This window comes from Miscanthus floridulus, chromosome 12 (genome assembly GCF_019320115.1).
Source record: "Miscanthus floridulus cultivar M001 chromosome 12, ASM1932011v1, whole genome shotgun sequence".
Lineage (NCBI taxonomy): Eukaryota > Viridiplantae > Streptophyta > Magnoliopsida > Poales > Poaceae > Miscanthus > Miscanthus floridulus.
The window spans coordinates 19,274,907-19,299,626 of record NC_089591.1 but is presented as its reverse complement, the minus strand read 5'-3'; the positions used below and the strand labels follow the sequence as shown (position 1 = coordinate 19,299,626).

Here is a 24,720-nt window from a genome sequence, read left to right as displayed (position 1 = left end):
CTAGACGAATACATTTGCCTTAGCTCTAGTGCTATGACACCAGTTTGAGCTAAGGGAAGCCAGCCAACCGTCCTCGATGTCTCAATCATCGAAGCTTAGCAGAGAATTTGGAATCCGGCTGATCAGATAGCCGGTTCTAGCTTTGGGTGGATAGTTAAATGAAGAGAAATCAGCCTGGTGACCAAGAAGTTGGCTACTATTGAATTGCTGGTACCTATGCCACAAAGGGAGAAACTAGAGGAAATTAAGCGTGAGTCGTTGGCATCAACCTTTCGCTTCTCAGCAATGTTTTCAGTGGTGCTCTACAAGAGAATTTAGTACAATACAAACTACAACTAGATCAAAGTGGAAGGGCCACTCGCTATAGAAGCTATAACTAGCCTAACCAAAAAAATAGCTCAGTTAAAAGGTTTGTCTCCTGAACCCCCTCTTCCAAAAGGAGTGCAATGATTGAGCCAGCTATAAAAATGCTTTTTGACTGCTCGACCACTCTCTCCTTCCCTGGGATACGCTCTCCTCAAACAAAGGGTTCCTGAATAAGAAGGATGGCGGCCTTCGTTCTTAAGTTAAGAAGAGTAGATGAAACTGGTTAGTTTTAATGCTCGCACATACGAACTAGAACACCGGATTGGACCTTAGCTGGTTTCGAGAGCATTCCACTACTTTTTGGCGACTTTCATCGTTTCATCCATTTACAAAGTTTGGAAGAAAGGACGAAAATACTTCCTAATGTCGAATTCCAAAAAACAACCAGCGAGAGGTTCCCCACTCTTCTTTGATTCGTCTGAGGGCCAAGTGGCAGCCTCAACCTGAGCGCAGGGGCGATGTGTCTGGAAACTCAGGATCCAGACTTTAACGTTAAATGCTAGGGTTATATCAATCATGCAATACCTAAAGGCCAGCTATCAGTCTATCTGCATCTTCTAAGACAATAAAATCCTTCTATTAGAGAATGAGAGCTTCTTCATTCTGCTCTCGGTTCCAGCAACGAGTCTTCTATCTGAGAATTAAGGAAAATAAACTAACCTTGTCGCTCTATGTTCGCCTTGGCATGAAAGAGTCTTTTCCTAACTAGAGTGTCACATGTGAAAATCAAGAGGGGTCTCCCGTCATAATTATCATTGAACATAATCCTTAACATATTGGCAACTAACTCCTTGTCGACTTTAATCAAAGACGAATTACATATTTTTATGGGTTCTCAAAGAAAATCACGGAGCTCCATATTTAATTGTAGCAACACATCGATAGTATGAAAATTAAAGTTCGATATACTTATCTCTAAACATTTGCTTTGCAACAAGAGAAATGAAACTATTAAAATTGTATTTTAATTTGATATAGGCATAATAGGACATGTTCATTTTATTGTCAACATTAACTTATATTATAGTTATCATGGTCATCATAAAATAAATTATAGATTTGGAATTTTATATAAAATACAAAATATAAATAGATATGTACCATTCTTATCATTTCTCATTAAAGTTTAATAGTTTCTCCTGTATAACGCATAGGCTTGTTTGCTGGTTATTATAATATACATATCCTAATCCGCACATTCACTTTATATCTGGGTTTACTACTGTATAAGATCCCGTGCCTAGCTTGTTGCATGAGGGTCGAACTCTTACATATCTTCTTTCTTCTCTCCTCTACATCAATAAAAATGTAGACTAGCTTAGCTATGAGATCATTATTGTACTTGCTTTCAGATAAGTTTAGGCTTTTCAGAATGCCAACTTTTATACATTATCCCAAAAACAAAAGAAAAGCCGGAGAATTCAATAGAGAGCCACCATATTCTCAGATGTCCAGCGTAAACCATTCGTCACGGATAAATTTTCCACCAAAGTAGTGTTGAACAATTATTGGCTTTGGAAAAGGCCACCTGCATGTAAACAAATGATCCGTAACACTTAAAATACTTCACTAATTCCACATATTACTAGTTTAATCTAATATAGGTAACAATTACCTGTTTAATCCACTGCACGTAGACTTCTGAACGACAACTGCTCTTTCAATTTCACAACCCCTCACACCAAACTGGATTATATACAAATAAGAGAAGCAGCACCAATTAACATTCAAGAATTTGAGCACTGCTACAGCTTACAAATTTATGCATCGTCTCATAAATCATAAGAGAATAGATCAAACCTCAAGGCATATCCTCATCCCGTTACAATCGTCATGGTTAGCACCTATATCCAACAGTCTGGCACCCTGCTGATAAAACAGAAGCAATCAACAAAGATACTTCAGTTCTAGACGTACACATTTAAGGGCATATTTAGATTGCCTACACCAGGGACCAGAATTGGTATGACAGAGTGCATCTAACCCCGGTCATTAAAGCATGACGTTTCAACCAAAAAAAAAAGGCAGGAAACAAGTTATTTTTGTCGTGTTTGAATTTGTCTTATTTGCTTGACCGGAGGTAGTAGCATGCAAGAAACCAAGTGTGGATGCCTGCTTGAGCCTACAGGCCTGGCTTCCTTCAGATGCAAGAAGTGCCCTAGGGAAAACAGCTGGAGGATGATTGCGTGGAGGTAGGAGATGATTGCATGGGGCCCATTGGTCAGTGAGAGGATGGCAAAAGGCAGATATAGGCTAGTTAAGGCAGCGTGCTCTTTGTAAAATTCCATCCTAGTTAGCGCCATGTTGGCGTTGGCAAAAAAATGCTTGCTAACAGATTTGCTAGCCATTTAAATTATCGATCGGTGACTCCAAACCAGTGCCTTCATTAAAGGAAGGATTATTCAAGACAATTACATGTTAGTGCGACAGACAGTCAAATTCTTACACCAACAGAAGCAACCTCGAATCCTCCTTATGTTAGACACTATACAAAGGCTTTCTATTCGGTTTCTTGGAGGTTTCTGCTGGAAGTGCTAAAATATTAGGCGTTGGGCCTATTTGGTGTCAGTGTGACATCCTCAGTTGTCTTTTAGCCTCATACGCAACACAGTTTCTTCTAAATGACATCCCTGGGGAGGTGATCCTTTGTCACCCATGTTATTTTTCATAGTGATGGACATTCTACGTTATTTGATCACCAAAGCCGCTGAGGGGCTACTTTCGGCCACTATCCTGCAACATCGGTTGTCTCTCTGTGCAGAAAACGATTTCTTTAGCTGCTGCATTCATTTGGTAAAGGCTTAGGGTTAAAAACCAATGTACAGAACTACAGAAGTGCAGTGTCTATAGTATAAACGCATGGAAGAAGATAAAGTTATCATCCAAAACCACCTTCCTTGTGAGTTGCTGGATTTCCCATATAGGTACTTTAGAAGTACCACTCTCCTTGAGACAATTGACAAAGGCACATGAACACGCCCATAGACAAGCTTCCCTGGTTGGAAAGCTAAGGAAGGTCACCAGATTTTGGTCCAATTTGTGTTTTCTTCAATGCTGGTTTACCTTTCCATGGCCATGGCCATGAACCTGCTACCATGGGCCATTAAGGCTATTGACAAGATCAAAAGGGAATTTCTTTGGAGAGGAAGGAAAGATGCAAAAGGGGGTCACTGTTTAGTGGCCTAGACCTAAGTTTGTGTTCGTCGTGAAAATGGGGGACTCAGCATCTCTAATCTTCAAAGTCTCAGGTGGGCACTCAAGTTAAGATGGCTATGGTTGAAAACAGACACCAGCTGACCTTGAACAGCATTTCAGATTCAGTTTCATCCTTGTGTCCATGATTTTTTGTCCATGGCAGTAGTTTATCTGAGTTCTGAGGTGGGTGAGGGACCAAGTACTATGTTTTGGATGGACCACTTGATTCATGGACAGAAGATTAGTGATCTTGCACTGCAGGTCTTCGCTTTAGTACCCAAAAAGAAGGCCATCAGGAGAGTGGTACATGATCCTCTTACAAATAATTTGTGGGTTTCTGATATCCAAGGAGCCTGACAACGGGAGTCATCTCTGAGTATCTCAAACTCTGGGATGTCATCAGTGAAATAATCTTGCAGCCTAGCATCGAGGATTCTCACATTTGGAAGCTCTCATCCAGTGGTTGCTACTTGGCACAATCAGCCTACAAGATTTTTTTCCCCCAGGGATGGTTAAATTCCGGCCATGGAAAAAAATTTGGAGACCATGGGCTCCAAAAAAGTACAAATTCTTTGGCCTTGTTTGGCTGCATATGTATTCACCTCAATCCACATTTTTGTGTTCTCGAACACACATGAAAGCTGTGTATCATTATATTAAGAAGAATTCAGTTCACATGTATTGGAGTAGATTGAAGGTGGAAATTAATTAATCTCCACCCCAATCCACCCCAACACATTGAGGTGGATACAAGTGCAGCCAAACAAACTTTTATGTGGTCAGTACTCCATAACAGGAGCTGGACAGAAGATCTAGCGAGAAGAGGACTCCCTCATCCCAAGCATTGCTCTCATTGTGACCTGGCTGAGGAATCCTTATCAACGTGCTCCTATCTTGTGTTTTTGCCCAGGAATTCTTGTTTAAATTGTTAGAAAGACTTAGCCTACAGAGCCTTGCACCATAGATTGGGGGCGAATGTGTTGTGGACTGGTGGGAAAACAACTTACGAAAACTCTCAATTCACTTACCATCCTTGGAGGCTGGACTTTGTGTAATCATAACAAGTGTGCTAGAAGTGCTTATGCTCGTTAGTGAGGATCTCCACATTTGGAGTTTTAGCCAGGGCTTGAGGCGTTTCCTCCTTTGCTCTTGTGCCATTGTTCAACTAGTTTTAGGTCGTTGGGCAATATGGAAGACAAGAAACTCCATTTGTTTTGAAGAAAAGAGGATGAAATCTCCCACGAAGATCATTTGTTTGATGTGCTTCTTATTAATGTATTGGGCAGGGCTTCAGAAGGAGGAGATCGCTTCCCAGGTGGAGCACGGCGCAGAGATCCTGAAGTCAATGGCCCTGCAGTTCCATCAGCAAGGTTAAAGGGGATGATGGAAGTAACTTCGCGATCATAAATAGTCAAGGAGCCTGCAAGGATGATGTCTGGAAGGCGATTTTTGGATCTGGCCTGTGTGCCAGAACAGCCGCTCTAGGATTGTAATAAGTCGTTTTACTTAGCCTTAGTGGTGAGATGCTGGGTTTTTGGTCTTCGCGTGTTTTTCTGCTGTTCGCCAAGGGTTGGTTGTTCTGTTTGCTGATTATCTGAACCCTGGGTGTTCAGGTCAGTCAGCAAATTTCAGTAGCTGTGGTCAACGAAACTTGGATGGTTAAACTTCTATAATTTTGTTGCTACAAAGTAATGAAATTCGGTTCATCCGTGGTGGAAAAAAAGAAAAAAAAACTAGTTTTTACGTTGAGGTTATTAGAGATAACACATGTATATCATGTTACTCGTACTCCAAGTTGTATTTGACAATATATATGAAAGTTGTCTGCCATTGATGGTGTTTCAGTTGCTAACCCTTCAGAATACCGGAATCTTGCTGGCGCCCTGCAGTATCTCACGCTGACTCGTCCAAACATTGCCTACGCCGTTCAACAAGTTTGCCTCTTCATGCACGACCGACGAGCGCATCTTGCTCTGATCAAGCGTATTTTGTGCTATGTGAAGGGCACCCTCGACGCCAGTGTGCACCTCGGCATTGACAGCGTGTCATCCATCATGACATACTCCGACACCGACTGGATGTCCAGACTCTCGACGATCTACTTCAGGCTACTGCGTCTTCCTCGACGACAACCTAATTTTTTGGTCTTCAAAACGGCAGACCACGGTGTATCGGTCCAGTGTAGAGGCGGAGTACCGAGCTATTGCACATGCAGTTGCTGAGTGTTGCTGGCTGCGACACTTACATCAAGAGCTTCATATCTCGATCCCTTCAGCCACCATTGTCTATTGCGACAATGTCAATGCAGTTTATATGACTGCCAATCTGGTTCATCATCGTCGCACGAAACATATTGAGATTGACATCCACTTTGTTCGTGAGAAGGTGGCTTTGGGGCAGTTTAGAGTACTCAATGTCCCCTCAGCTCATCAGTTCGCGGACATTATGACTAAGGGACTGCCCGTATAGTTGTTCAATGACTTTAGGTCCAGTCTCCGCATCTGCGGGCGGGTATTAGAGATATGTATAGTCTAACACATGTATATCATGTTACTTGTACTCCAAGTTGTACTTGACTATATATATATATGAAAGCCACCCTTAATTGGGCGTGAGGTGTTCCCTAATTCTCCACAGAGGTCATTTGTATCTTGGGTAAATGTAGTATTGTTGTATATAGCTCTCTCTAGAGTGAGTAGAGATTAGAGATGGCATGGGGGGTGGGGCGTTCCCTAATTCCCCGCGGAGGATTCCCCTATTAGGGGACAGGGATGGGGTTCCCCACGGGGATTCATATGGTAGACATTATATCCCCATCGCTCGTCGGGTCTGAAGGGACGGGGATGGTTCTGGAGTCCCCGTCCCTGATCACCGCGGACCCACCCTACCATACTTAAGTTCAGGCGTGCGTGGCCCATCTAGCTAGAAAGGAGAAGGCCCATCTGAAGCCCAACTGCACTCCGCTGTTTGTTCCTCACTCCGCACCACATACCAACCGCCACTCCACCAACACGCTGCCGCCACGAGCCTCTAGCTCTCATCCGCTCCGCACACCACACACCAGCCGATGCTCGTTGCTCGCCCATATGCCCCTACCTGACAGGCTGTCGGCCCGTCGCAGATGCACGTGAGCTGCCTAGCATGCTCTGTGTGAGTCAGTATTGAGATTGTGCGGGTTTGTAAAGGCTCTCACCCTTTTTTTCTCTTCTTAATATAATGATACGCAGCTCTCCTACGTGTTTGCGAAGAAAAGATCAACAAGTCACTCACCTGCGAAGCTTGGATAGCTCAAACAGGATCAAGTAAACAAGAACAGATTAAAAGCATACCACTGCAGCGTTGGAAAAGTGTACACCATTGACTCGATCGATGATATCCCCTTCATTTAGATCAGATGCACTTTCTGAAGACTTTGACTGTTCTATCTGCAACTCCAATACACCCATAAAATGGAAGACCAAACAAGTGAAACCAGAGACAGAGGTAAGAAACAAAACAAGTATTTCTCAGTCAAAGCACCATGAGACAGACGTAAGAAACAAAATCTAGCATAGCCTTTAATAGAAATCAACATTTGTGTTCCTAAATTTCATATTGCAGTTGTATATTCACTAGGAAGAAAGAGAAACAATATCAGAGAAATGATGTATACCTTCTTAATAATCACACCATTGCAGGTACCATGCCCTTCTGCGTAGAGTTCTAACTCGCAGCCCATGCCATGGTCTTGCAACTTTACTGCATGATCATTGCAAGAAAAAAATTCAAAATATGTACACCAAAAAATTGTTTTCTGCATCAGAAACCTGCTAACTGCAAACCAGGAATTTTCATATTGCATGAAGTGGCACGGAACTCTAATAAGAATGTTAGGCCAATAATAATAAGCAATAATAAAGTAAATAATGAGTAGGTTCAACAAATCAAGTGCTATAAATTAGAAGTAGACCCATGCCAAACCATAGGCAACAAGATCACCAATCCCATGTACAGGTAAGAACGAGTATATGAATAGTTGTCAAGTGGTTGTGGTAAGTTCTCGCCACTCTCCCACTATCGCTTTCCCCTTAGCGAGGCAACCTGAGTTTTTGGTATGAATGGAAGAGTGGGAGGTATCCAAGCTTGTAAATACCGTTCCAGTACCGGCTGGTGGAAACATGAAATATGTCATAGCACCATGCTAACCAGTATAGTAGATGCTAGGTCCCATGTGTTAGACATAATCTGCTGTTCTCATCTCTCTCTTGACTAGTCGGCACAGCTGTCCTCTCCTGGTTTAAGAGATGGAACTGGTCGTCTCGGCTGAGCACTCACAGCTGTTGCAGCAGCAGTAAGGCAGTAGGTAGAAATGGCTTACTTTAGCCATGTAGTATAGAGATGGCTGAGCTAAGTCTTCTACCTTAGGAGTAAATAGTTGGTGTACTCACCAACAACTATGTACCTTAGGACTAGGTAGTAGGTGTACTCACCAACAACCATGTATCTGGTAGAGGTACAACTAGAGTTGTATATATTCTATCCAAAGATAATGGAAAAACTCAGTTCAGTTTGCCACATCCAGAAGCAGAGCTTTCGGCCAGCGCTGGGCTTGTGCTCTGTGTGTGTGTGAGCTATTCTCAATATCTTCTTCTACCTCTAGCCATAGTGAGTGTGCTGGTAAGCTTACTGCTTACCTGTCCAGGGCAGCTGAGGGACCAGCAAGTGGTATCAAAGCCATACAAGCGCCGTCGCCGGACTAACCGTTGGCGATGACGGACGGTTCGGAGATGGGCGACAGCAGCGGCGCTGCTGTGGCTACCCAGCCACGACAGGAGGTCATCGTACGCACGGTGCGGGAGGTCAGCTTGGCCGACGCTGACTCGCACCAGCTATGGTGAATGGGCGATGACCATGAAGGTCAAGCTCAGAGCCTGACGGCTCTGGAATGCCATTGACAAGGGCACCGACAACGAAGAAGACGACATGTCAGCGTTGGAGGCTATCCTCGCTGCTATGCCAGCGGAATACAGGGAATCGTTGGGGGCAAAGAAATCTGCTAAGGAGGTATGGGAGGCCATTGCAGCAATGCGCGTCGGCTCTGACCGCGCAAAGATGGCGACGACCCAGCTGCTAAAGCAGGAGTACGCCAACTTCAAGTTCAATGATGGTGAGTCGGTGGAGGACTTCTCCCTTCGCCTACAGTCACTCATCAGCAAGCTGAGGAGGCACGGTATCACCATCGATGAAGAAGAGGTGGTCTCCAAGTACCTCCACTCCATGCCGGTGAAGTACATCCAGATCGCTCTCTCCATAGAGCCGATGCTGGACTTGTCCACCCTCACCATTGAGAATGTGACAGACCGTCTGCGGGTGGTGGACGAGCGCATGGAGCAGGCCACAACAACAATGGTCAGCGGCAAGTTGTTGCTGATAGAGGAGTGGGCTGCTCAGATAAAAGAGAAAAAGTCCGGGGAAGCCTCCTCCAGCCGTGGTGGTGATGGCAAGTGCCGCGGCAAGGCTTCTTCGGAGAAGAAGAAGAAGGTTGACTCCAACGCCTGCCGACGCTGTGGGAAGAAGGGCCATTGGGCAAAGGAGTGCTCAAATCCCAAGAAGGAGAAGAAGGCTGAGGCTCATTTAGTGCAGACTGATGAGGATTATGAGGCCACTCTCCTAATGGCGACATTCTGTGCACTGCACGACGTTGAGGCCAAGGTGAAGGGAGAGGTGATGGTGGTGGAAGGGCACGGCAAGGCTCTGAAGGCTGTTAACCTCGACGAACCGTGCGCCCAAGTCCACCTCGAACGTGTGGGCGGCGAGCAGGAGCAGCGGTGGTACCTGGACTCCGGCGCTAGCAACCACATGACGGGCTCCAAGGCAGCCTTCTCTGAGCTCGACCGCAACGTGACCAGCACGGTGAAGTTCGGTGACGGTTCAAGGGTGGCGATCCGATGGCGCGGCACCATCATCTTCAGGTACCAGAATGGCAAACACCGCGTCCTGACGGATGTATATTACATCCCGCAGCTGCGTTCAAGCATCGTCAGCATTGGCTAGCTGGATGAGCGCGGCAGCGAGGTACTGATCAAGGACGACGTCCTTAGGATCAGAGACCAGGAGCAGCGCCTTCTTGCCAAGGTGAAGAGGTCCTAGAACTGCTGTACCTGCTCGATTTAAAGGTGGAGCAGCCCATCTACTTGGCTGCATGGCATACGGAGGAGCCGTGGCTGTGGCATGCCCGGTATGGCCATCTCAGCTTTGACGCTCTTGGTCGGCTAGAGAAGATAGTGGCTGGGTTGCCTCATATCAAGCACATAGGCGAGCTGTGTGACAGCTGCATGGTCGGGAAGCAAAGAAGGATGCCGTTCCCGAAGACGGCGAAGTACCGCGTGACAGAGGCCCTCGAGCTGGTCCATGGTGACCTCTGCGGGCCGATCACGCCGGCGACGCACGGCGGGCGCAAGTACTTCATCCTGCTGGTGGATGACTGCAGCCGGTTCATGTGGCTGCAGCTTCTGACCAGCAAGACCGAGGCAGCGGAAGCGGTCAAGAAGTTCAAGGCACGTGCGGAGGCGGAGAGCGGCAAGAAGCTGCGCGTGCTGCGGACTGATCGCGGTGGCGAATTCACTTCAGTGGAGTTCGCTACGTACTGCGCGGATCAGGGTGTGATGCCCATTTGAGATTGGGTCTAAGTGCCCATTGAATAACCGGCTCAGCCACTGTATTACTTGGCACAACAATTAGAAAAGGCTTACTAGTCCTTTGAACCCATTTGAGATTAAATGCCTCACGCCTTTTAGCACATTATTTGGCCTTGTGACCGTAATTGTGGCAGAACAAGCAACGAATTTTACTTAGGCAGTCTCTGACAAGGTGTCTAGGACTTAAGCACCTGAAGTAGCGGCGGGAACAAGTGTCTGGGGGTGGAATGAGGCGATCACCTTGGGAAGTCAGACCCACGTTAGCTTGAGCTGGAATGCTTCTGGAACTGTTTGCAGGATGCCTAGGTTCATCAATAGAAACCTTCTGGATTTGATGAACACCGGAACTAGAACATCAGTTAACAATAAAACTAGTAGCACGACCAATAGTATGGGAAGCCCGAACAGAGAGATGCTCATCAAAGATAGGGCAGTAAATTCCTCCAATCTTTATCACTGAAGCAAGTTCTCTTGGCTGAGATTTTGAGATAGGAGAGTCTTGAACAAGCTTGTGCTGAAAAGAAACTCTTTTGTGACTGCTGCTCCTCCTGGGCTGATGGAAGGGGCTGGTCCTGGACCTGATGAGGCGCAAGGCCCAATCGCTGACAACTTCGTCATGGGCCATGGTGAGGCAACGGAGGGGAATCCCCTAGTCTTGCCGGCCTCACCATGGTTACCGCCGCACCCCACCTCAGGCTTGGCCACTGAAGAAAATCCCCCAAGGTCGCCGGCTGCTCTTGCCTCCCCATGGACCTCTCCCCCACCGGAGTTCAGGTCTCTGGGTTCGCCTCCGGGTTTGGGCAAACGCTCTGCGAACCCGCTACAAGTCTACTCGCGTCGCCGCTCTCGCCCGCGCGGGGCTGCTCTTCCAGAGAGCTCCACGTTGGCGCCGACGATAGAGCTGGAGGCCGAGGTCTCCCCCAAATCTCTGTGTATACCGGCGGGGGATGTGGCAGCTCCGGCTCCGTCCCCAGCCGCGATGCCTTTGAACCACGACACCTTCATCAGCAAGCTCTCCCGTCGGACAGCAGGCCTGCTGCCAGTCCCCACCATCAGCAAACGTCGCGCAAAAGCTCTGCCACCTGGTGAGACTCCACGGCGTAGTCGACGTCTTGCGGGGGCAGTGGCTGAGTTCCAACCGGTGGACTGGGCAAGGCGGTCGAAAAAGAAGGTTATGCGCTCGCTGGAAATCATTAGTGAGCAGAATGGTGTCTGTCAGCAGGCTGAAGAGGAGTATTGTAAGCTTTTTGAAAACCCACTTCCTGACATCCATCTGATTGGTTTGGCTGCCCTGTTCAACTGGTCCATCCCCGAGTTCTGTGAGGATGATGATCAAGTTGGTGAAGATGTAGTAGCCACATAAGCTGCTCTGGTCTGTGCTCTTGGTCGTTTTTTCACAATCTTGTAATGGATCCAGCTAAAATTTTAATTTGGAATGTAAGGGCCCTCAATTCTACAGCAAGGCAAGATTCTCTCCGCACTCTTGTGGAAGCTTCCCGGTCAGATATTGTGTGCATCCAGGAAACAAAAATCTCTACGTCAGCCAGGCGAGTGATCCTGTCTGCTCTGGGGACTGATTTCTCAGAGTTTGCTGAGCTCCCCTCTGTAGGTGCTAGCGGTGGTATTCTTGTTGCTTGGCGTCGTCATCTTGGTACTGCAGGGGCCTGCCATGTGAATAACAACAGCGTAACTGTTCAACTATGCCCGGTTAATGGTGTTTCCTGGTGGTTAACCTGTGTGTATGGTCCTCAGGGCATGGATGAGAAAATCCAGTTTCTACAGGAGCTGAGAGATATCAGAGGGGGCTGTCCTGATCCATGGGTTCTTGTTGGCGATTTCAACTTGATTTACAAAGAGGAAGACAAGAATAATGATAACTATAACCGAGCAATGATGGGTCGTTTCAGATGTTTAATTAATGATCTTGCTATCAAGGAAATTCCTCTACATGGTCAGAAGTATACATGGTCAAACAAGCAAAATAATCCTACTTTGGTAAAGCTGGACAGGGTGTTTTGTTCAGTGGACTGGGAGGATCTTTTCCCAAACTGTCTGCTGCAAAGCATGGCTTCGGAGGACTCAGACCATTGCCCTCTTTTGCTTGGACTTCAGGATAATAAATCAGGTCGCAGACGCTTTCATTTTGAAGCTTTTTGGCCTAAGCTTGAGGGTTTTCAGGAAACTATAGCAGCTGCTTGGGCCTCAGTGCCGGCTGGTCCTTGTCCTTTCTCCACCTTGAACCTCAAGTTCAAAGCTGCCACTAAAGCTTTACAGAGTTGGAGTGATAAATCAGTGGGTCGCGTTAATTCTCAGCTAGCCCTTGCCCGTGAAATCCTCCATCAGCTGGAGATCGCCCAGGACAGTCGCACCCTCTCACCAAGAGAAGACTGGCTGAAAAATAATCTTAAGAAGCATTGCCTTGCTCTTGCATCCCTCAAGCGGACAATTGCCCGTCTTCGCTCAAGAATTGATTGGGTACGTGATGGGGACGCCAACACAAAGTTTTTCCAACTCCATGCCCGTCACCGCAAGAGGAAGAACTTCATAGGCAAGCTGGTTTCAGGTGACCAGATCTACACCAAACATGAAGACAAAGCAAGATTGTTAGATGAATTCTATGAGGGCTTGCTTGGGACAAGCCTGGACAGAGCGCGTACTATCAACCTTGATGCGCTTGGGATCCTCTCCCATGATTTGGCTGATCTTGAGCTCCCTTTTACTGAAGAAGAGGTGTGGAAAACAATCAAGCAACTGCCTCCGGACAAAGCGCCCGGTCCAGATGGTTTTACTGGCAGATTTTACAAGGCTTGCTGGCCGGTTATAAAGAAAGATATTATGGCTGCAGTTTCTGCTGTATGGAGTAGGAGATTTGCTGGTTTTGAGGTACTTAATGCAGCTTACATCACTCTTCTACCTAAAAAGGAGGAAGCTGAGCAACCACAAGACTTTCGGCCTATCAGCTTGGTACATAGTTTTGCTAAGTTGATCACTAAAATGTTGGCGAATCGACTTGCATGTCGGCTGCAGCAGATGGTGTCTCCCAATCAAAGTGCTTTTATGAAAGGGCGTTTCATACAAGACAACTTCATGCTAATTCAGCAAACGGCAAGATTTCTCAATCAACAAAAGCAGCCCAGAATCCTTCTAAAATTAGACATCTCAAAGGCCTTTGATTCAGTTTCTTGGCCCTTTTTGCTTGAGGTTCTGCAGCACTTAGGCTTTGGCCAAATCTGGAGGGACATAATCAGCCGGTTACTCTCCTCCTCTTCTACTCAAGTAATTTTGAATGGGATCCCTGGGGAGCGTATTTCTCACCGGAGAGGACTAAGGCAAGGTGACCCGTTATCACCCATGCTTTTTATTCTTGTTATGGATGTGTTGGGACATATGGTAGCCAAGGCAGCCGCTGATGTTTTGTTGCAGCCACTATCATCTCGTGCTCTTCAACATCGTATATCTCTCTATGCCGATGATGTGGTTCTTTTTCTCTGGCCGGAGGCAACGGATATTGCTGTCATAATGAACATCCTCCGACTTTTTGGTGATGCTTCAGGTCTCAAAACCAATTTGCAGAAAAGCAATGTGTTACCAATCAGGTGTGGGCATACAGAACTGGCCTTGGTACAGGAACTTCTCCCCTGTACGCTCATGGATTTTCCCTGCAAATATTTGGGGTTGCCTCTCTCTCTCAAGAAGTTAACTAAGGAACAAATCCAACCTACTATAGATAGAATAGCTGATCGGCTTCTGGGATGGAAAGCAGACCTCATGACACGGGCAGGACGAAGGATTCAGGTGCAGTTTGTCCTCACAGCCATGCTTATTTATTTGGCAATGGCAGTTGATTTCCCACCATGGGCAATGAAAGCTGTGGACAAACTGCGGAGAAGTTTTCTTTGGAGGGGCCGCAAAGATGCTCGTGGAGGACACTGTCTTGTGGCTTGGGGAAAGGTTACCCGTCCACTTGAACTACATCATTTTGCAGTTTTCTGGACGACGGAGAGGCCTCACAATTTTAGTTTTAATCAAACAAATGTTGTGATAAAAATCATAGATCAACAGATCACCGTTGGTAACTTCATCATTTTGCAAATACACATTGATCTACAGAGGAGAAAAAAGGGCAAAAATTAGTTTTTGTAAAAAGGCATTACCCAAACTTCACCAATACAGAAAGGCATTACCCAAAAAGAATACAAGGATGGACCAACCTTAAGCTTCTCAGCAAGTACATCTGCATCTTGATGTTTCAACAAGTTTACAACTGTCACAATTAAGATAATACCATCTGATAACTCAACAATGGTACCAGAGCAAGCAAAATGTTGTGTATCTCCTACAGTATACAAAATTAATTTGTCATGAAACGAATGACTTGAAACCAGAATAACCAATAGGTGAATGTCAATCAATGAAAGGTTCACCTGAAAAGGATACAAGTGCTACCATAGAAGGAGTAACCTGTAAAACCAACTTCTCAACCTCCCAACTCGCCTCTTTAAGAGTAGATGAATACACAACATCCGGAGCATAACAATATGGGTGCCACTCTGGTATAAATTTTAAAGAGGTAACTGTGAATTTATAAAGGTTTTACTTGTACATAACAGATTTATAACAAAACGCAGACAGGGTATTTCCAAGCCAGTTTGAACTATGTAACACATAAAAAGAGTAATGGTAATATGACTGCGATGTAAATGAGATCATCTGGTTTATCACTGATAACTAATCTGAAGTGTTGTTTCAGTTAATTCAGATGACACATTTTACATGAATAACAGATGCATATGTTCTATTATATTTTCATTCTTCTTAATCTTGCTTTTGGCTGGCCCATTTGAACTAGCTTTGAGTTGAGTGAAAATAAATGGTCATTTTTAGAGGAAAAATATAGTACATTAATTATGAATGGATGCCATTAATACTCTTCAACAATTATTGTTTGTGCAGCTCAGATAGAAAAATATCTGTAAACATTCAGAATATCCAGTTAAGAAAACTCTTTCAGCAACAAAAGATAATAGAAAGGGAACACACCATTCATTAGTGCACTTTCATCCGCATTTAATACCTTAGCTGCAAAGAGTAGTTAAAATACACTGGAGTTAGTGACAGTAATTAAGATAGGAGTGGCAGGAGACAGAAGCAAGGGTGGATGTTTACTTGTATGGGTACTAGATGAATACCCGGCGTTGTCATGTGGGGCCGCCCCTATTCTAGGAAACGGCGCGCCCGAGACGTCCGTCGCGCTACTGAACGCGCGGCTGGCTCACAGCCGTCGGCCTCAGGCCATGCGGAGCAGGCTGTTTCAATCAGCGGCTAGGAATAGAAAGAGAGATCAAATTAGTTCCTAAGATTGAGGAGTAATTAGCTCCTAGTTGTTAGGCTCAAGGCCTATTTAGCCATGTACGTGGACAATGAAGAAGGCAAGCAAGTCATTACCCATCTAATCTATCCTTTCCCTAATCTAAACAAGCCACCTGCGGAGGGGTAAAACCTCGCGGTGAGCCTAGAGCGCGACTACGAGTTACGTAGTCACGGTGCGGCGTCCCTAGGCGCTAACGCCCTTGACAACCTGGTATCGCGGTCCGGGTTCCCTCCGGCTCGCCGCCGCCGCCGTCGATTCGCGCTCACTCCGCCCAGCCTTCCCCACCGCGCCCCACTGTCTCCGCCCATCCAGCACCACCTCCAGCCGACGTCATGGGAGAGCAGCCCAACGCCGCCCTTCAGGCCACCCTGGACGCGTTAGCCGCCACCCTGACGACGCTCCAGACCTCAGTCGAGTCCAATACCCAGGCGATCAAGCGCCTGAGCGAGGAGCGTTCCTCGTGGTCGTCATCCTCCAAGGCCGGGACAGGCGAACACCATCAGGATCGGCCGACGCGGTTCCAGAAGCTCGACTTTCCACGCTATGATGGCAAGTCTGATCCGCTGATCTTCATCAACCGGTGCGAGTCCTACTTCCACCAGCAGCGGATCATGGAGGAAGAGGTGTGGATGGCTTCCTACAACATGGAAGAGGGCACCCAGATGTGGTACATCCAGGTCCAGGAAGACGAGGGCATTCCCTCGTGGCGCCGCTTCAAGGACCTTCTCCATCTCCGCTACGGGCCACCACTGCGCTCCAACCCCCTCCACGAATTGGCCTCATGCAAGCGCACGGGCACCGTCGCGGACTACCAGGACCGCTTCCAAGCGCTCCTCCCCCGTGCTGGGCGCCTCGATGAGGACCAGGGCGTCCAGCTCTTCACCGGGGGCCTTCAGCCGCCGCTCAGCCTCGACGTCGAGGTCCACAATCCGCAAACCCTTGCCGGCGCTATGAGCCTCGCCCGCAAGCTGGAGTTACAGGAGCAGTACGCGGCGCCGGCCCTGCGAGCAGCGACAAGGGGACTGCTGCCCGCGCCTCCACATCGCCTGGCGCTGCCTGCACCACCGGGGGCCAATCATCCTGCCCCGAACACCGTCACCATGGAGGGCCGGCCGATCAAGCGTCTCTCCACAGCTGAACAGGAAGAGCGCCGCCGGCTGGGCCTCTGCTACAACTGCGACGAGAAATTCGTTCGCGGTCACAACCGCGTCTGCAAACGCCTATTTTTACTAGACGACGCCGTGGAGGACACGGAGGATCTGCCAGAATCCTCCGAACCGGCGGCCGCTGAGGAGGAGTCGCCCCTCTTCTCCCTTCACGCCATCGCGGGCGTCCGCTTCACCGACACCATGCAGCTCGGCGTTGACCTCGGCGGTACCTCACTCATCGCGCTTTTGGACTCGGGGTCTACTCACAATTTCATCTCCGAGTCCGCGGCGCAGTGCACCGTTCTACCCCTCCAACGCCGTCCTCGCCTCACGGCTACAGTGGCGAACGTGTGTCTTGCGTCGGCGTCATCCGCCAGGCCGCGATCACCATCCACGACGACCTCTTCCACGCCGATCTTTTTGTCATGCCGCTTGCAGGTTACGACATGGTGTTGGGCACATAGTGGCTGGCGACGCTGGGCCCTGTCCTGTGGGATTTTGGCGCCCGAACCATGACGTTCCAGCGGCAGGGCCAGTCCGTCTGCTGGCAGGGGGTTCCCGGGCCTGAGGCGCCCGCCGTCCGCACCACCACTGCCACAATGACTCTGCTGGCCGAGCTGCTCGCGTCCTTCGACGACATCTTCGCCGAGCCGCACGGCCTGCCGTCAATCCGATCCCGGGACCACGGCATCACTCTTGTCCTGGGTTCGCAGCCAGTCACGGTGCGCCCCTACCGCTACCCGGCGACACACAAGGATGAGCTGGAACGCCAGTGCGCCGCGATGCTGCACCAAGGCCTCATTCGTCGGAGCTCTTCGGCATTCTCTTCGCCTGTCCTCCTCGTCAAGAAAGTTGACGGTTCGTGGCGGTTCTGCGTCGACTACCGCGCTCTGAACGCCATCACCGTCAAGGACGCCTTCCCCATTCCCGTCGTCGACGAGCTGCTAGACGAGCTTCACGCCGCCAAGTTCTTTACCAAGCTCGACCTTCGCTCAGGCTATCATCAGGTCCGCATGCGCGTCGACGACATCGCCAAGACGGCATTCCGCACCCATGATGGCCTATACGAGTTCCTGGTCATGCCGTTCGGGTTGTGCAATGCCCTGACAACATTCCAGGCTCTGATGAACGACATGCTGCGGCCCTTCCTTCGGCGCTTCGTACTGGTATTTTTTATGACATTTTGATCTACAGTGCATCGTGGGCCGATCACCTGCGCCATCTGCGGGCCGTCTTCGTCGTCCTACAGCAGCACCGACTTTTCATCAAGCGCTCCAAATGCGCTTTCGGCGAGCGCTCCATTGCCTACCTGGGGCATGTCATCTCCGACGCCGGCGTCGCCATGGATCCCGCCAAGGTGCAGGCGGTCTCCGACTGGCCCCAACCCCGTTCGGCTCGCGCAGTACGGGGGTTCTTGGGCCTTGCGGGCTATTACCGCAAGTTCGTCCACGACTACGGCGCCATCGCGGCCCCACTTACGGCGTTGCTCAAGAAGGACGGCTTCACCTGGAACGCCGCCGCCGCCGCGGCTTTCTAGGCCCTCAAAGCCGCAGTCACCTCGGCGCCGGTCCTAGCGCTACCGGACTTCACACGGCCGTTCGTCGTCGAGTGCGACACGTCCACCCACGGCTTCGGGGCTCTGCTGATCCAGGACAAGCACCCCATCGCTTACTTCAGTCGACCGGTGGCCCCACGGCATCGCTCCCTCGCCGCGTACGAGCGAGAGCTCATCGGTCTCGCCCACACCATTAGACACTGGCGGCCGTACCTGTGGGGACGTCGCTTCACCGTGCGTACGGACCACTACAACTTGAAGTTCCTCCTCGACCAGCGCCTCGCCACGATCCCGCAACACCACTGGGTCGGGAAGCTGCTCGGGTTTGACTTCACGGTGGAATACAAGCCCGATGCGCAGAACATGGTGGCGGACGCTCTCTCCCGCCGCGACACAGATGACGGCACCGTTCTGGCCGTCTCCGCTCCGCGCTTCGACTACATCGACCGCCTGCGTCAGGCTCAGGCCACTGACCCTGCCTTGGTCGCCCTCCGGGACGAGGTTTCTGCAGGTTCACGCAGAGCGCCATGGGCTCTCACTGACGACTTGGTGACATATGATGGCCGGCTGTACGTGCCACCAGCGTCGCCTCTCCTAGCCGAGCTCCTGGCCGCGGTGCACGAGGACGGCCACGAGGGGGTGCAGCGCACCTTGCATCGCCTTCGTCGGGACTTCCACTTCCCCGACATGCGCCGCATCGTCCAGGATTTCGTGCGTGCCTGCGCCACGTGCCAATGTTACAAGTCGGAACATCTTCACCCCGCAGGGTTGCTGCTTCCCCTGCCGGTTCCGACGGCGATCTGGGCGGACATCGGGCTGGACTTCGTGGAGGCACTGCCGCGTGTACGAGGAAAGTCCGTCATCTTAACGGTGGTGGATCGCTTCAGCAAGTATTGCCATTTCATCCCCCTCGCCCACCCATACTCAGCGGAGTCTGTGGCTCAGGCGTTCTTCACCGACATCGTGCGCCTTCATGGGATGCCGCAGTCCATCGTGTCTGACCGCGACCCGGTGTTCACCTCTGTGTTCTGGAAGGAGCTGATGCGGCTCATGGGTACCAAGCTGCACATGACGTCGGCGTTCCACCCACAGTCGGATGGCCAAACGGAGGCGGCCAACCACGTCATCGCCATGTACCTTCGCTGCTTCACCGGCGACCATCCTCGCCAGTGGCTTCGCTGGGTGCCGTGGGCCGAGTACACCTACAACACGGCGTACCAGACGTCACTGCGCGCCACGCCGTTCCAGGTGGTCTACGGCCGCGACCCTCCTACCATCCGGTCTTATGAGCCGGGGGACACGCGAGTGGCTGCGGTGGCCAAGACAATGGCCGAGCGCGAGGAGTTCCTGGCGGATGTTCGGTACCGGCGGGAGCAAGCCCAAGCTGTGCAGAAGCTCCACTACGACAAGCAGCACCGTCACGTCTCCTACGCCACGGGCGACTGGGTCCTGCTCCACCTTCGCCATCGCCCAGTCGCGTCTCTGTCCCAGGCGCCCAAAGGGAAGCTGCAGCCTCGCTTCTTTGGGCCCTACCGCGTCACTGAGCTCATCAACGAGGTGGCCGTCCGCCTCGCTCTTCCTCCACGCGCCAAGCTTCATGATGTCTTCCACGTCGGCCTCCTCAAGAAGTGGGTGGGCGAGCCGCCAGCTGCAGCACCTCCTCTGCCGGTCATTCACAATGGTGCAATGGAGCCAGAGCCGGAACGCGTTGTGCGCGCTCGACTGGCCCGTGGGGTGCGTCAAGTGCTCATCCAGTGGAAGGGCGAACCTGCTGCCTTGGCTACATGGGAAGATTTGGACTCCTTCCGCGACAAGCATCCAGCGTTCTAGCTCGAGGACAAGCTGCTCGTCGAGGGGGGGGGGGAGATGTCATGTGGGGCCGCCCCTATTCTAGGAAACGGCGCGCCCGAGACGTCCGTCGCGCTACTGAACGCGCGGCTGGCTCACAGCCGTCGGCCTCAGGCCATGCGGAGCAGGCTGTTTCAATCAGCGGCTGGAATAGAAAGAGAGATCAAATTAGTTCCTAAGATTGAGGAGTAATTAGCTCCTAGTTGTTAGGCTCAAGGCCTATTTAGCCATGTACGTGGACAATGAAGAAGGCAAGCAAGTCATTACCCATCTAATCTATCCTTTCCCTAATCTAAACAAGCCACCTGCGGAGGGGTAAAACCTCGCGGTGAGCCTGGAGCGCGACTACGAGTTACGTAGTCGTAGTCCGGCGTCCCTAGGCACTGACGCCCTTGACACGCGTGTTGCCGCGGGATTTGCATGGATATCCACTATATAGGAATGTGCACAATATATAGAGAAATGAAAGAAAATATAGTCAGGAGTGTAACGATTTGTATTAGTGTAATGAATGCATATTAAAGTGTCCATATAAGATAAGTGGTCTGCCTTTACTGATAATGCATGATACAAAAGCAAATAGATTTGCCCAGAAGAGATGATGCGTGCATATGATCATCATGAAGGATTACTAATGATAGTTCTTCTCAATTACAATCGAACATGGTCAATCTATTGATCACAACCTTTAGGCAATAGGCAGACAGTGTAGTGAGAAGCTTGTATGCATGCATGACAATATTCTGCATACGGTAGGAAAAACAACATTATTATCCATTCTTTCCAATCATACAGATGGAAGAAGGTGCGTATGCTCATCCAATGTAGTAATTAAATTCAGAGATGGAGGTACATGCGAGTAGCAAGAGTAAAAAAAAAGAAGACGCATGTGCTTATCAAATGTAAATAAGAAAATTAAGAGATGAGAGCTTGTGTATATCGAGCAGCAGACTAAGAGACCTTACATATAGTAATATATATGGCTGGTAAAACGTCCAGCACTTTTCGAGCTGAACCACAACCTGACAAAATTCAAAACAATAAGCTTGGCGATCAGAGAAAAGAGGAAGCTTAAAATTAGGAGCAGCTGCTATCAGAGTGGAGGCCAGCAGCACCGGCAGAGATGAAGATGCAAGCAGGCTGGCGATCTAGATGACCCGTCTAAGCTGTAAAATGATAGCAAGTGGTTGTGGTACTGGCGTCCATGCCCTTGGCGTGGCTTCTATGCCCGTGAAACAATTTATAAGGAGGTAGATTAGACAGAAGCTGAAAGGAAGGATCACGGAGCTGTGTCGATGGATTGATTAGTGGTGGATAATAATGGATCGTGGAGCTTTGTGGATGGATTGATTAGTGGTGGATAATAATGATCTACCGTGGCTAGTGGAAGACCAAGAAAAAAGATCTGTGCGCATGCAGGAGGTGAGCGCAAGAGACGCAATAAGTGCTGAGGGATCGCGCTTCATAAGATGGTAGTGGGCCTCTGGTGATGACGTGGCTTAAGGAGATGCTAGAGAAATAAGCTAGTGGGGTTTGGCTTTGTAAGAGTTTAGGATCAGTTTTTTCACTGTTTGGATTTGATCGTCGAGATGCTTCAGAATATCGATTCATCACTACCAAAAATTCGTTGCGCATATCCAATACTCTTTTTTTTATCTTCTTCAGCGAGCTGCTTCCTTTTCTGGTTCTATTGCATCTTGCGTCAAATCCTGCTCCCCTTTGCATTATAACTGGATCAACATTCTGTGGGCGCATGTTGTAAGCCCTCTGCTCCACATGTGCAGCTAGGTCCCCAGTCCTAGAACTCTCACCCTAAGTGTTTAAGCATGATGATAAGAGACCAGTAATGGCACCAAGACAAATGAAGATACAGATACTCTGTTTATGTAACAACACATAACTAATGAACAACTGTAGTACCTCTTTTAGCTTTCTCCTTTGTTGCCTTGCATTGCTTCTATGTTCTCTAGATGGGTTGGATAAGGGTGAATCTACATCTAACAGGAACTGCATCTTCTCCTATCAAACGACAAGGGCAAGCACATGTAGATCCTGTGACCGCATATGATGCCATAATATGAATATAAAGGATAAACTTCACTCCTGTATCTGCTACCTGCCCTTACACACTATCAAGAAAAAGGTTGCCATGCATGTGACAATGCTAACAGATCAATCACAAACATGCAACGAAATAAATCAGAAAAACAAATGTTCTACTTCTACACAATGTTTGGGACTTTGGGTCACATAATGAGCAAAAATTGTATTCAACACTCAACAGGAACATGTCATCAAACATGGAGTTTCGACAATAGGTAATCCACCTTGTAGCTGTAAAGTTCAAGGTTAGGAAGGTTTGACCATTGGAGCACATTTTGAACAACCCCACAGATTCATAAGCTGGTCTAGGAAGGTTTATGAGCTGGGAACAGCTGCTCGTCCAGATTGGTTACAGGTAGGGATGAAAACGGATCGGATACGGACGGATATCACCGATATTACATTTGTTTTCATATTTCTGTCCGGATTCGGATTCGAATACGGATAGTGTCAGCTATGTCGGATAGGATACGATCAGATATCGACATCATAAATATGTGATTTGAGTATTCAGATACGGATACGGTATCGGATGTTGGATATCCGGACTCGGATACGGACAGATCTCAACCCCTCTAAACGGATTCGGTTTCGAATACGGTCGAAAAATATCCGTACCGTTTTCATCCCTAGTTACAGGGACATAAATTGGTTCAAATATCACATAATATGGCATGGCACAAGTGGTGGGAGCTCAACTAATTAACTAATATATATGTTCCATAACATGGTAATGAATTGGTGGCACAAGAATTGGTAGAATCCTATCAAAACTCGGGAATCAACCTAGCCGGGTGCCAAACACAAGGTTCAGCAACCAATAGCTTCATATCATACAGCACAAAATCGAGATGCTTTTGTGCATGTACTAGTACTAGTGTTTAACAGATCAATACTCACGAAGCAACTAAGTCTGGTGCCAAACACAAAGTTCGACTGATGGCTTCAGATCATGAGCACTAAATCGAGATGCTTTTGTGTGCATGTACTAGTGTTTAACAGCGATGATAAATCAGTTAACACATTAATGATTTATTCAAAATTACAAATTGTTTGCAGACAAACAGTCAGCTTATAAAACAACAAAGAATCAGACCCAATAATAGTAGCTAGAATGTAGGGATTTGATCGGAGTCACCTCAAGAAGTCGGGTAGGAGGGTGACGACGGCCTGGTCGAGGATTTCGTGGCAGCTGCCCAACGGGGAGAACCTGGGAGTCAGCTTCGAATCAGATGCCGCAGACTCCTCCGTGACCAGGACCGAGGAAAAGGGACGACGGGCGCGCCGGCCTTTTCACCCAGAGTAGACGAGAGAAGGCGGCGCAGGGGAGGTAGCGTTGGGCCATAGGGAAAGGCTCGCGTACACGGAGGAGGGAGAGATGCGGGCGCAGAAGATTGTACGGTTTATATTACTGGGCTGTGGAATTGGAGGAATGGCGATGGGTCGGAGGTGGGTGTGGATCCGGCCTGAGTTGAATTTGGCCCGGCCAAAGGATGCAAATATATGCAGCCTGTTCGGTTGGCTGGTTCATATCGTTGCTGGTTTGTGAAGAAGTACTGCTGCCTAATTTGTATGAGAAAAAAAATACTGTTCCGACTGAAAATTTACGATCGTTTACGATAAGCCACAGCCAAACGAACAGGCTGATGGTTCGTTGGTTTTTTTTTCCTCTAATAACACCATGTGGCGTATCATATAAGACTCGTATTAGACACCAGTAATGACCGTACACTCAAGTACGGGTGAGACTGCCTTAGATTTCTCGAAACGTGTCTACCGAGCACACACGCACACACATTACTCATACACCAGCTCGGCTCCCTCTTAGTAAAATCCTTGGTGCAGCACCTGGTTTGATCCCCAGACTGGGAATTGAACGCTGGCGGGTGCGCTCCACGACGGGAGACACCACCATCGCACAACGCGCATGCAACCTTGGAGGCTAGGCCCCATTTAGGGTGTGTTTGAGCCTGCTCTCTGCTCTACCAACTTCACCATGGAGCAGCTCCAATTTAGAGTTTGTGAAGTAGTTAGCTCTGTTTGGCATGCAGCCTAGCTCTAGCTACAATTTTGTGAGGTTTCTCTTAGAAAGGTCTAATATGCCCCTGCCCCTAAATGATGTTGTCGTTGTGCACTTCCTTGCAGTCGATCCTTGGGCACCTACAGTCGCCCTTGGGAGGCAATGGCCGGCCAGCAATAGCCCTGGTCGACTGTGGCTTGGCTGCTAGCGGCTTGGGCGACAATCGCCGCCACAGCAGTTGGCTGGCCGAGACAGGGAGCTGGGTGGCTAAGGGGGCTGAGGGAGGCCAGAACATGGGCGACAGTGCTAGGGTTTTTGGGGAGGAGGTGCGGAGAGAGAAAGAGCGTCATGGGGAAGAAGAAACATCGGGGTCGAGCCATGCATATGGGCGCTGGGTGAGAAAATAGTCAAACTGGTGCTTTCATTAATGAGTGGTA

The 24,720-nt window shown here is 48.9% G+C and overlaps 2 protein-coding genes and 1 long non-coding RNA gene across 8 annotated transcripts; 1 reads left to right on the top strand and 2 right to left on the bottom strand.

The window, feature by feature from the left end:
* Window positions 1–1,515: 1,515 nt before the first annotated feature.
* On the bottom strand, window positions 1,516–15,743 carry LOC136495270 (uncharacterized). 5 transcript variants are annotated; one of them, XR_010768954.1, is made up of 10 exons: window positions 15,405–15,743; window positions 15,279–15,317; window positions 14,663–14,788; window positions 14,450–14,574; window positions 14,004–14,342; window positions 7,214–7,299; window positions 6,891–6,986; window positions 2,167–2,232; window positions 1,982–2,052; window positions 1,516–1,894 (listed from the first exon to the last, which is right to left on the bottom strand). XR_010768954.1 is itself a non-coding variant. In XM_066491241.1 (10 exons), the coding sequence occupies exons 6-10, from the start codon at window positions 7,277–7,279 to the stop codon at window positions 1,810–1,812; spliced, it is 387 nt and encodes a 128-aa protein (XP_066347338.1). In that variant the 5' UTR covers window positions 7,280–7,299; window positions 14,004–14,342; window positions 14,450–14,574; window positions 14,663–14,788; window positions 15,279–15,317; window positions 15,405–15,743; the 3' UTR covers window positions 1,516–1,809. The 5 variants fall into 5 exon arrangements, 3 of the variants coding, with proteins under 3 accessions (XP_066347338.1, XP_066347336.1, XP_066347337.1); XR_010768953.1 differs by having other exon boundaries at window positions 15,428–15,743; XM_066491241.1 differs by having other exon boundaries at window positions 2,167–2,235.
* A 198-nt stretch (window positions 15,744–15,941) lies between these two features.
* Window positions 15,942–18,294, top strand: LOC136495600 (uncharacterized). The gene is made up of 3 exons (XM_066491488.1): window positions 15,942–17,105; window positions 17,222–17,910; window positions 17,952–18,294. Exons 1-3 carry the CDS (start codon window positions 15,942–15,944, stop codon window positions 18,292–18,294), a joined length of 2,196 nt encoding a protein of 731 aa, XP_066347585.1.
* A 1,880-nt stretch (window positions 18,295–20,174) lies between these two features.
* Window positions 20,175–23,575, bottom strand: LOC136495201 (uncharacterized). 2 transcript variants are annotated; one of them, XR_010768917.1, is made up of 5 exons: window positions 23,402–23,575; window positions 22,081–22,179; window positions 21,276–21,972; window positions 21,126–21,182; window positions 20,175–20,305 (listed from the first exon to the last, which is right to left on the bottom strand). It is a non-coding gene; the product is annotated as an uncharacterized lncRNA (long non-coding RNA). The 2 variants fall into 2 exon arrangements; XR_010768916.1 differs by having other exon boundaries at window positions 21,126–21,972.
* Window positions 23,576–24,720: the final 1,145 nt, after the last annotated feature.

What these genes read in the sequence shown, in the direction of transcription:
- LOC136495600 (XM_066491488.1), top strand. Translation starts at nt 15,942, where the DNA reads ATGGGAGAGCAGCCCAACGCCGCCCTTCAGGCCACCCTGGACGCGTTA. An exon ending in TCACGGCTACAGTGGCGAAC is followed by an intron (nt 17,106 to 17,221) that starts GTGTGTCTTGCG and finishes TTGGGCACATAG; the next exon opens with TGGCTGGCGACGCTGGGCCC. An exon ending in ATGCTGCGGCCCTTCCTTCG is followed by an intron (nt 17,911 to 17,951) that starts GCGCTTCGTACT and finishes TTTGATCTACAG; the next exon opens with TGCATCGTGGGCCGATCACC.
- LOC136495270 (XM_066491239.1), bottom strand. Translation starts at nt 7,402, where the DNA reads ATGCAATATGAAAATTCCTGGTTTGCAGTTAGCAGGTTTCTGATGCAG. An exon ending in ATGGTGTGATTATTAAGAAG is followed by an intron (nt 6,987 to 7,213) that starts GTATACATCATT and finishes TTGGAGTTGCAG; the next exon opens with ATAGAACAGTCAAAGTCTTC. An exon ending in ACTTTTCCAACGCTGCAGTG is followed by an intron (nt 2,236 to 6,890) that starts GTATGCTTTTAA and finishes CTGTTTTATCAG; the next exon opens with CAGGGTGCCAGACTGTTGGA.